Raw genomic sequence first — 12,697 nt, 5'->3', positions numbered from 1 at the left:
CATGAATCCTCATTTCTCTGACTTAAGAGAGACCGACTTTATTCGGAGGATGTAATACATATTTGGTAATCTGAAGTTCCGATGTACAGAATTGTATCAGTGTACAATTATTATAATTAAAGTAATACATAAGTTGTCAGATCGAGCGTTAGAGAATGGAATTTGTTGAAGCCTTCATGAGTGAGAGAGTGAGTATGGTTTTACACCGCTTTTAGCAATATTCCAGCAATATCACGGCGGGGGAAACGGGCTTCACACATTGTACCCATGTCGGGAATCGAACCTGGGTCTTCGGCGTGACGAGCGAATGCTTTAACCACTAGGCTACCCGACCGCCCCTGAAACCTTCATGAAACTCGAATCTTTTTGATGATAGTTACTTGGCAGTATATACCCTTTCTACACTGATGTGTTTTCTGTAAAAAGATCTGTAATATGCACAAGAATATACAAAGTGTCATGAATGTTTTCAGGATAAGTACCTGGCGCTTACCAAGTTTACTTAGATACTGGTCTATAGGTTGGTCGTGGGTGCTCAAGGGCTGTCACTTAATATGGTGAATACGGTAACTTGTATAATTAACAGTTTAGTTTCAATGTAAGCTAAAAGTATCAATTAGGTCATCATGTTCTTCAACCAAATTAAACACCTTCTTTCCCACTTTTTAAAAAAAATAATGATAATGTATTAATTTATTCATGCAAGCCTACAGATGGTCTTGCTGACTGCTATAACACATTTAGCTGACGAAGCCGAATTCAGCCATGTTGTTTTCGAAGGGTATTATGCTAGCTTGCAGAATTTCACCGCAATATTATTTATGACAGAATAATATATTACTTGTTTCATGGATGGGTGCTCTTAAAATTTGTAAAAGTAAATGAAGAAATAACATTTGAAAATAAAAAAAGGGTCGCTTCAATTTTCTAAATGAAATTATCCTCGATGCACCGAGGTTTATGTCCAAAATCAACCAAAATAACATTTATTTTATCTAATGTTGTATGTTTGTGTGTTTATTTATTTTTATATTTTTGTATATTTTTGTATTTTTATTTTGTTAAATTTATTTACATTTATATTTATTTAATTATTTTCTCCCTCCTGATTCTTGGAAAATTGACAAAGAGAGTCTGTAAAACAAACAAAATTGTCTTTTATAAAAAATTGAACCTTCACAAATATTCAAGAAGAGTCAATTTTAGAATATATCTGCGATTTTTTCTTTGAAACATTCTCCACAAAACCTCTTTGTATGTAAAACAGCTACAATGAAGATTGTGTTATCAGTGTTCTCTGTTTATAACACAGCAGATGTTTCTGCCACTGTAGAACTTTTCTTTGAAAGCATTACATAGTTTGAATAACTGAACTGGTGTAAGATTCTTAGACTTGTGAAAAACAGTCTGGGTCATTTTGACATGACATTTTTTTGGTTAATTATGCCATTGCACTCATCACGCTTGAGATGTTTATGTCCAAGTTGGCTGCAACATAATTTATTTTACAGAAATGTATTTTGAACCCATAGGAAAATAGGTTGCGTTTTTAGTTTTTAGTTCTAATTTTATGTATGTCTTGGTAACGATGTTCTCGTTTCCCTTGCTGAGGTCACATGACTCTTCTTGAAAACAAAAACAAAAGTGAAAACGAAAACGTTATGTTGACATATAATAGTCAAACTGCCACAAAAATGACATTTAACGAATCAAAGTATGGCATTTATGATAAGTGTATCCATTCTCTGGTAACTATAGTTCGTTTCAAGGCATCAATAGCGGTAATCTGACCGTGGTTGCTTTAAATAACGTTGAGTTTTGCGATCTACCGATCACTTCACACACGATTTCTCCAAAAATATTTTGAATAAAATTTTGAATAAACGTAATAAGATATATAACAAACATAAGTCCAGATATACAATGAACATGATTTTATAACCAGTTAGTATGATAATGGGATTAAATCGCGTACTTCAGTTCGGATTTGTTGACTGGTATTTCTGGTGTTGTGTGCACGGGTAATCAGCATATAATGTTTTTTGAGGTGGGGAAAAACATTGTGTCAGGGCAAAACTTGAGTTTATTAAAAATGTAATTAAATTTTGGGAGCCATGCGTTACTGCTCGCTATAACTGAGTGAGCGCTATATCGAAGGGCACAATAGCGAGGGAACACTGTATCCTTATAATCAGGAGTGAGGTGACAACTGTGTTTCACACAGTCAGCAATATTACAGTATTTTGTAAATAATAGTCTCGGCAATGCAAACCCCTCGTTGACAGTGTTATGAGGTTAGGGGCACAGCTGGCCCAGTCGTCTAAGGCACCATGATTCACTGTGCCGAGTTGCTCCCCTTGGGCATACAGAAACCTATGATTGTGGTTTGAATCTCGGTTCTATCCATGCTTGGTTTTTTTTAATCAAAGTGGTAAATGACTGACCCCTGCCTCACTTTCCGTTTGCTGTAACGCTGTGATGGAACTGGATTATTGTTCAAAGGCTTGTTAAAATCCCAACTCGCTCTCCACTCTCTCTCTCTTGGCCGCCTCCGTGGTCTTGTGGAAGAGCGTCCGCCCGGAGAGGGGAAGGTCCGGGGTTCGATCCCCGGCCGCGTCATACCAAAAGACGTTCAAAGATGGTACTTGTTGTTACCCTGTCTGGCGCTTGGCATAAAGGGGCTAAAACAAGGACTGGTCGGCTCGGAGTCAGTATACTGTGTCTGAGTGGGGTATTTATGTTAAACTGCGGCATGGTATCTCAGTGAGTTAGCACTATAAATCGGCATCAGTCCGGACTAGTACAAGCAGCCACGCAAACACGTGCATGCACGTCGCTATATAAGTGCAATAATCTTGGACGTGACGTTAAACCCAATTTCACCTCACCTCACCTCTCTCTCTCTTGCCCCCTCTCTCCCTCACTCTCTCTCTCTCATTCTCTCTCTCTTGATCTCTCTTGCTGCCTCTCTTGCTCGCTCTCTCTCGCTCTTGCCCCTCTCCCTCACTCTCTCTCTCATTCTCTTGCTCTGTCTCTCTCACTCTCATGAGGTGATTTCTTAGTTAGAATGCAAAAGATAACCCAGCAATCAGTACGTACAGAACTAATTTGTGAAATCAGAAATTGACCAAACAAGTTCTAAGAATAAGCAACAAATTATACTAGATCACATAATTTTAGGTTAACAATAAAATGGCAATACAATGGGACAAATATTAAGACTGCTCATTTTAATCATGGTTACCATAGCTGCCATATTGAAAATGCAATGCTAGCTCATTGCTGTTTTCCTCTTTCTGTATGTATCTAATGATTGCAAGAATGTAGTTTTCTCACTACCCCTCCTCTGACTCTGCCAGATAGTACCCATGATGCAATGTGGTTTTGTCTCGGCCAAACCATGTAAGAACAAGTTGTCCCTATAACAGACTGGAGTCGTTTTGATTTCCACATATCTAGGTGAGGTGAGGTGAAATTGGGTTTAACGTTGTGTCCAAGATTATTGCACTTATATAGCGACGTGCATGCACGTGTGTGTGTATGTACCTGCTTGTACTAGTCCGGGCTAATGCTGATTTATAGTGCTAGCTCACTGAGATACCATGCCACAGTTTAACATGAATACCCCACTCAGACACAGTATACTGACTCCGAGCTGACATGTGCTTGTTTTAGCCCCTTAATGCCGAGCGCCAGACAGGGCAACAACAAGTACCATCTTTTAACGTCTATTGGTATGATGTGGCCGGGGATCGAACCCCGGACCTTCTGCTCTCCGGGCAGACGCTCTACCACTTGACCATGGAGGCAGTCTCGCACATATCTAGACTTGCCTATAAGGAAGATAGAATTACTACACACCATGGACTTAACTTGCAGTACAGCCTTGGAGCAAGGCTAAAAGGCTAATGCTGATACAGACATGATAGAAAGTGATGGAGGAAATGATGTGAGATGTGGAGAGATGATGTAGTGCATGTTTTGTCACGTACTACAAATAATGTGACAGGTATAATAGCAGCAGCCCACGCCCCTTGCCCTCAGCCTCCCACAACACTCATCCTCCATCACCCCCACCCCTACACACCTCCCCCTCCAGGCAAATGTCAGATGGTGAGGGTTTGCTCACAGGGAAATGTCAGGGAACAGGTGAACTCAGGGTTCCCAGGACAGCCGTAGGGTGGGGGCGGGGTTAGACTTGCACAAGTCTCTAAGGCAATATTTATTAGTTTAAATACTATTTTATAAATTATGACAACAAGTTGTCCCTGTAAGAGACTGGAGTCCTCATACTGTCCACATATCTAGACTTGTTTATCAGGAAGACAGAATTACTGCACATCCATGGACTTATCTGTCAGAACAGCCTTGGAGCAAGGCTAGGGGTGTATGTGGGGGGTTTGGGATCCCAAACATTTCCATGCAGGACAAAGGTGACACCCATTCTTGAAGGGTGGGGGTAAGGGTTAGGGGTAGGGATGGACCTATAGTTCCTGAGACAGTTGTGGGGCAGGCTGGGTGAGGGGGATGGGGGGGGGGGGGGGGGGGGGGGGGGGGGGTCATCTAGAGTGTCTTGAAGGACCTAAAGGTGAGGGGTAGGCTTGTGGGGTGACATGTTGGTTTGTCATTCCCTGGTGGGGTAGGGGTTTGGTGTGGACCTGTAGTTCCTGAGGCAGCTGTTGGGTGGAGTGATGTTGAAGTATTGTTTCCAGGACTTGTTGGGGTGGTGGGGTGGGCGTGGTGTTGGAACTGTTTCCAAGACTTGACATAGTTGGGATGGGGGGGTTGGTGTGGGGTTGAGTGGGGTTTAGGGTGTTCATGTATCCTAATAGGTGGGGATGTGGTTGGGTGTGTGTGTGGTGGGATTAGGACAGGTGTTAGGTGGGGAGGTATAGTGGGAATTCTGTAATTCCCAGGGAAGTGGAAGGGTGGTTCGATGATGCTGAAATAGATGGACTGGGGGAGGGGGGGGAGGTTCTGGTGTAGGGAGAGAACAATGGGAACAGGAGGATGAGGATGTGATAGGACAACAGTATCATAACAGTTTTCACAACTGTCACAATATATTATTATTGACACTATTGAATTAAAACCCATGAAGATCCAGGTTAGAATCCAATGCTTGCCATAAAAGCGACTACGCTTCTCATAAGAGGCGACTAACAGGATCGGGTGGTCAGATTCGCTGACTTGGTTGATGAATGTCATGGTATCCCAGCTGCGTAGCTCGATGCTCATGATATCACTGCAGCCAGACCCCTCCTGGCTTCATAACATAGCCAGGTTTCTGGTTCTGAGAGTTTTCAGATTGTACCATGATTTGTTTGGATGTGACTTCTCCCCGAAGTTTCAGTTTCTCTGGCTAGTCTTTAACATTCCATCAACCAAAGTATATGACACACCCTTTCCTGACAAAAAAACACCATCTTATCCCAGCTATGTTTTTGTAGCCTCGTGGGGGTGCCCCCCTTCTCTCCTCCTGAGACAGATGCATCCTCCCTTCACAGCATCGCATCTCATACAAAAACAACTGAAGACGAGGAGAATGAAATAACACCCTTCAAAAAAGTTTTAAAAAGAGTAAATCTTAAGAATTTCTCAAATGTTATCCAAAGTGATATGAAAGATTTATTTGAGTGAGTGAGTGAGTGAGTTGGGTTTAACGCCGCTTTTAACAGTATTCCAGTCATATCACGGCGTGTCAAGCTTAATGTGGGAGGAAAGCCCAAAGTGATGCAGGTCTTAGACGTTTACCACTTCGGTGAAACCCACGAGCACGGGTATGGTGCTGACAACCCTTGAAACATAATCGGGGCGAACCGGGATTCGAAACCACAATCATAGGTTTCTGGTGTGTCCAAGTGACGCAACTCTGCACAGCGGGATTTATTTAAGACCGTCTGGGGATGATAGGGCGACATTGAAATAACTTTAGTGCCACTGGACAGTTTAGAAATATATATTAATTTATAGTTTTTTGTTTGTTTGTTTGTTTGTTTGTTTGTTTGTTTGTTTGTTGTTCTACATCACAGTCAGCAATATTCCAGCTGTATCATGGCAACCTGTCTTAATCAAGTCAGACAATCCAGTGATCATCCTCCCCTAATACCTGGTAATATTAAGCTGTAGGCATGGAGACTACTGAAATCGACATAATAAGCAGCTGAAAAACACTGATGTTCAGAAGGATGCATGATGCCCTTGAATTTATTTCCTGTCTTTTTCAAGCCTAATACAGTACCGTATTTAACGCAATAAGTGCCCAGGGAGCTCTCAAAATTAGAAAAAGGGGGCTCTTATTAGAATATTATTTTGGTGAAAAAAACAGAGTTCAAACATAACTTTCGTGGTTTATGCTGAGAGCCTGAAATGTTTATATACAGATATATTTTTCCAGAATTTAATTTCCCATAATTAAGGGTGCATATAACACACAAGTGCATATTATGCACGAATATATATAACTCTTGTGTACATTGATCAATCGGAAGGGGTGCCAATTGGGATTGTTCACTAGCCAATATATTAGCAAATATCGCCGTGGGCGCTTATTAGAGCAGGGCGCTTATTACGTCGAATACGGTATGTAGGGGATGAAGTGAAATTGATACAGATTACTAAAGTTCACACTCCCCATATTTTTTCTGTCTACAATTTTGCTACTATACTAAATGACCTTTTTCCAGCTACATTATATCTACATGTGGTAACGGTGGTAACATTCTGCCAATTATTCTGTTTCCCCTTGTTGGGTCCGGAAGAGGGAGGAAAGTAGAAACACTATTGTGTAGGACAAAAAAATATATATATATGTTTCTTACTTCAGCTCATCCAAACATAGGATAGGTGGGATAGGGGTTGTTTTTCGGGTTTGGTTTGAGCAAAGACATACATACGTCTATCTATATACGTCTTTGGTTTGAATGACTGGTTTGTCTAAAGTGAAGCCTGACCATGAGAGACAATGCCTGTAACACCTATTTATCAATAATCATTTCGACTTTTCCATTTCAAGAGGCCATATCCTGCAAGTCATATGTTTTAGAGAATAGTGAGAAAATGTTAACATTCTTTCCATGGGTTGAATTTGAAATGGGATTCGAAAAAATATCTCAGCTCTTTTTTATGAAGAAGAAAAAACTCAGGCCCTACAAATGAAGACAAAGTACTCTGTGACTCCAAGCCTCATACTAAATAGCAAATGGTCTGCACCTTTTGGGCTCCGGTCAGAAACCAGATACATATGGACAGCCTCTGTGGTCTAGTGGTTGAGCGTTTGCCCGGAGGGCAGAAAGTCTGGGGTTTGATCCCCAGCCAGGTCATACCAAAAGATGTTAAAAGATGGTACTTGTTGTTACCCTGCCTAGCGCTCAGGACTAAGGGGCTAAAACAAGGACTGGTCGGCTGAGAGTCAGTATACTGTAATAGTGTCATTTAACAGTTCTCTCTCACTAAGCAGGATTTAATCCCGCATATATATATCTATATACCAACATCGTCTTACTGTCCCAAGACTAAAGCTGAAATATTTTGGTCAAAGAGCTGTGGTGCAGTTGTTTGCAACCATTTCTTACCCAACCTGAGACTAAAGTCAATCTTCACTTGCAATACCATTGATTTGGATAATTGTTGGGTAATCAATAATTTGTTATCTCCTGTTTGTTCATCTGATGCAATACGACATAGTTTTTGACTGGGCATATGAAATAGCAATTATACTCAAGTGCAGATTATGCACATAAAAATAGGAATGGTGTCATCCATGCCATCCAAATACAATGATGATGATGATGATGATGATGACGGTGACAATGACGATGATGATGATGATTTATTTTATTTTTTATTTTTTTCATTTATTTATTTATTTATTTATTTATTTTTTATTTATTTATTTATTTTTATTTTTTTAAAATTTATTTTTATGTTATACAAAGGAAAGTCCGATTCAACCACAAATCTGAAGGCGTATGTGATGGTCTACGAAACACTCAATAACTTTATAAATAGCAACAAACACAGGGCCTGAAACCCTGTGAACCACAACACATGTTTATTAGTGTATGGGACCCCACTGAGAGGGGTTTGGGTGGAAGCCGATCTGAGGGGGGTTTGTGTGGTGTGTGTTTATAATACAGGCATGTTTCAAGTTTATCACAAAGTGTTTATTATGAAGAGTCCTTGCATTGCTGCTGCTGTAATGCGTGAAGGAAGTGTTTGATTATTTCATCATTGGGGGAGTGAGTGCGTGATGTTCTAGGAGGCAGATATATTTCAGCTATATCATGGTGGTCTGTAGATAATCAAGTCTGGCCGGGCAAGTATCAGCATTTATATGCGAGATATTATGTCAAGGTTATTATAAACAAGATGTAACACTTTTTTGCATCACTCACTCACTCATTAAATCACTCACTCACTCACTCACTCACTCACTCACTCTCACACTCTCACTCACTCACTCACTCACTCACTCACCCAGCCTCACTCACACTCTTTCACTCACTCACTCTCTCACACTCACTAACTCACTCTCACTCACTCACCCAGCCTCACTCACACTCTTTCACTCACTCACTCACTCACTCTCTCACACTCACTCACTCACTCTCACTCACTCACCCAGCCTCACTCACACTCTTTCACTCACTCACTCACTCACTCACTCATAACAAGACAAGCACATGGCTACATTCTCCATCACCAGATACTGAGATGCGTTTCACCTCATCGTGTGTATGTTTCAGGGCTGCTGTGCATCCTGGGGCTCATCCTGTACCCGGCAGGATGGGGTAGCGAGGTGGTCACCAAGTACTGCGGCGCCCAGGCCGACCCCTTCTACATGGACAGGTGCAGTCTGGGTAAGTCAGTCAGTGAAGATTGTTTTACCCCTGCTCTTACCAATATTCATCAATTGGTTGGTTGGTTTATTGTTTAACGCCGCGCTCACCAATATTCCAGCTATATGACGGCGGTCTGTTAATAATTGAGTCTGGACCAAACAATCCAGTGATTAATATCATGAACATCGATCCACGCAATTGGGATCAATGACATTGATCAACCAAGTCAGTGAGCCTGACGACCCGATCCCTTTAGTGGCCTCCTATGACAAGCATGGGTTGCTGAAGACTTGTAGTGACTGCATCTAATTTACATTCCCTGAAAAGTCAATTTCATCGGATGGAAAATCCCGGTCCTATACCACAATACGATCTTAGCACTAAAGCGGTCTATGTTAAAGTATGGGAGTTACAATCTCCTTAGCGCTAAGATTGCTTGGTTTATAGTGGCCCTGACAACTTAACCCTTAAAACCTAAGGAATTACCATATTTGATGTATTAAGCGCTTGCTGAACAACTTCTGGACCAATCTGTAATGAAACGTGACATGACCGTCTATATTTTTTTCTGTACATTGTACATATTACATACAGAGAATCTCACCCGAGTGTCTTTTAATATCAAATATATCAACACGAGTTGATAAAAGTGGAAAAATTCCGAGGCTTGCCGAGGATTTTTGCCACATTTATTAACGAGTGTTGATACATTTGATGTCAAAAGACACGAGGGTGAGATTTTATTTATCATCCAACATCATTCTTCCAACTTTTTCAATTTGTAGACAGTAATTAGCAGTGTCTTCAGTGTAAACAGTACTGCTAACAGCTTCAGTAGCAGAGCCATTAGTGATGTCATTTGATTGTGACGTCATGGTAACCAGTGATGTCACAATGGTCTGCAAAGCATTGTGATGTAATTTCATTGCAGCGCTATCTACAGTGTAGATATCGTTGATCTCATCCAAGCCATATCTCCTGTGGGAGCCAGTTTTGGATGATAAATTACAAATTACAGATGTATATTACATGTTACAGAAAACAGTAGCACAGCGCGGGTATACAATTGTCAAAGTTTTAGTTTGTCAACTGTCGTTCAATCTCTGAAAACAAATTGTACATGTGTATGGTTTTAATACATACTCCCTCCTTTGTCACTTTTCTAAGTACCCAGGGCTGTTTATAGGGTGATTACAGTAAGATTTATTCCAACATCTTTTGTACTGGTCATATACAATTTAATAAAAAAAACTTCTTTTTTTGCAGGATGGGCTTTCTACTTGTGCATCACTGGGACTGTTATGTCCTTCTTCTGTGCATTCCTTTCAGTGAAGGCGGATGAGTCCACTTCTTCCTACAAGGTAGAAGAGGAAGTGCTGGAAGGCAAAAACTTGATATGTGTTGTGTGAAACACCCCTTTTTTATAAAAGGACTCTTCCAATGTCAGAGGAAAGAATCTCCCACTGTACAGATAAAGGGGTGAAAGGCTTACAAACATTTGATAGTTTCATGTTTGAAACTGTATCGCCTAAGCCGAAATGGTTTAGTCCATTAATGGATGTGTTTGCCATATTGTATGTTAAACATGTAACGTACAAAATCAGTGCTATTTTGATTTTTGCGAAGTTTTGTGCCTGGAAATTCTTTGTTTATGCTTGTGATATGATAAACATCTTATTGTACCCATATTAGGAGCCAGTGATTAATATGCAAATAGTCGGGGTCAGTAATTGATCTGGGTCAGTGATTATGCAAATATGAAGGTCAAACTAATACCCCTAGAAAGAGAAATAGGGAATCTAATTTTTGGTTAAGATGATGAAATTAGTTTTTGAATGTTACATTTCTGTTTAAAAAAGCGTTTTGGTATTTTTATTGAGATCAGATTCTCAGAATGAGTGTCTGTGTGAGGGTGAATATTTGTGTTAAATTGTACAAAAAAATAATGTAATTCCGATTGATTTTGCTTGCAAGAAGATATACTCATTTTATTGTCAAGATAATTTGATACAAACAAGTTCTATGTCATGTTATACTGCATCTCCCCAAGTCAGGAGTGTCCACAAGCCTATATGAATGCCTGGTTGGAGATTAGACATTGATGAAGGCTAGAGGGCATGCTTGCCTCGGGAAGACGGTTAAACTAAGGTATCAATATTATCTGAGTCGTATGGTAAACAGATATGACAACATCACAGAGTTCCTGTTTGTAGTCATTTGTATATAAAGATCAATATAGTTTTGTAATTTCATTCCCCTATTTTGTAGCATGTTAAACATTTGTATATTGTGATGCTAAAAGAAGCACCAATGAAGTCAGCACTCATGATCCAAGGGAGACAACTCATCAGCAGGAGCTTCATTCAATCCACAAGTGAAATTTGTATTGAGAGTATCTCATTAAACAGCCTTTGGGGCATTCTGGATCACAGGTGGTAATAACCATGGTTTAAAAGGGACTAGAATGGTTATTGGATGGTCAATTGGTAGACTATTTTTAGTCTCTGAAATGAAAATATATTTCATGTTAAGTTGTTGATTAGTCTTATTGAAAGGAGCCCTGCGAATCTCTTAATTTTTGGATTTTTTTATATATAATAGAAAAGTGTATGCTTCAAATAATGCTGGATATTGGAAAATTATGTTTTTCTTGGCAATCAAAAAAACTGATGTGCAGAATTTAAGGTGATGCATGATACCCTTGAATTATTTCCTGTCTTTTTCAAGCCCAATACAGTACCATATTTAATGCAATAAGTGCCCAGGGCGCTCTCAAAATTAGGAATAGGGGGCTCTTATTAGAATATTATTTTGGTGAAAAAAACAGAGTTCAAAGATAAATTTTGTGGTTTATGCCGACAGCCTGAAATGTTTATATATACGACAGATATATTTTTCCAGAATTTAATTGCCCATAATTAAGGGTGCATATAACACACGAGTGTGTATTATATGCAAATAAATAAGTCTCGGGTAGGTACAACTGGAAGGGGTGCTAATTGGGATTGTTCACTAGCCAATATATTAGCAAATATCGCCGTGGGCACTTATTAGAGCGGGGCGCTTATTACGTCGAATACGGTAGGTAGGCAAGATTTATGATATTTTAAAACAATCTGTATTGATGGTATCAAATTTCATTCATTCATTCTTTATCTCAGTCTCATAGTTCAAATATTTTTGCATCCATGACATAATCTTATTTCACATGTCAACCTAACTGAATCTTAAAACATCTCAACCTTGCAAAAAATACACTCTACGTTTAAACGGATCAGTCAGCGAAATGAAAATACAATTAAAGTGGATCCATCAGTGACTGTAGGATAAAAAACAATATCAAATTTTTATTTTTTTTAAATATATTATGCAAAAATTGATTTTTTTATTGCAGTATTATGGGAAACAACCACACAAAAGGGTTGACCATCATTGGTTGTAAGAAATGTTTTTTTGAAAATCAATTCATCATAGTCAATGTAGTCTCATGCACTGTATTTCATATAGTACATGTGTCAAAGTGCCTATACTTTATCGTATTTTGAAATAATTACACATTTAACTCAATGGAATATTTTTATGTTTAATAAACTATTGAACAAATGAAAGACTTCTTGGTATTTTTCATAAATAATATTTATAATCAGAACATCACTAGTTAGATAGGTTTGTGATAGTTGTAGCACTAAGATGATTGTAACTCCCATACTTTAATGTAGGTTTGTGATAGTCGTAGCGCTAAGATGATCGTAACTCCCATACTTTAACATAGGTTCGTGATAGTCGCGCTAAGATGATTGTAACTCCCATACTTTAACATAGGTTTGTGATAGTCGCGCTAAGATGATTGTAAC

General features: G+C 39.4%; 1 protein-coding gene across 4 annotated transcripts in view; it reads left to right on the top strand.

Moving 5' to 3' along the window:
• The window catches only part of LOC124131271 (LHFPL tetraspan subfamily member 2a protein-like), a 45,481-nt gene extending 33,831 nt beyond the window's left edge, over positions 1–11,650 (top strand). For all 4 annotated transcript variants that reach the window (XM_046494427.2, XM_046494426.2, XM_046494428.2 and 1 more), the window contains exons 3-4: positions 8,748–8,861; positions 10,110–11,650. In XM_046494427.2, the coding sequence (XP_046350383.1) occupies positions 8,748–8,861; positions 10,110–10,252 (257 nt within the window). In that variant the 3' untranslated portion in view covers positions 10,253–11,650. The remainder of the gene's footprint in view (positions 1–8,747; positions 8,862–10,109) is intronic.
• The last annotated feature ends 1,047 nt before the right edge of the window (positions 11,651–12,697 follow it).

The sequence above is a fragment of the Haliotis rufescens genome, unplaced genomic scaffold, assembly GCF_023055435.1.
Source record: "Haliotis rufescens isolate VD_foot unplaced genomic scaffold, xgHalRufe1.0.p SCAF_14, whole genome shotgun sequence".
NCBI classification, from domain to species: Eukaryota; Metazoa; Mollusca; class Gastropoda; order Lepetellida; family Haliotidae; genus Haliotis; species Haliotis rufescens.
The sequence above is the reverse complement of the archived record's forward strand: the minus strand, read 5'-3'. Positions and strand labels throughout refer to the sequence as shown.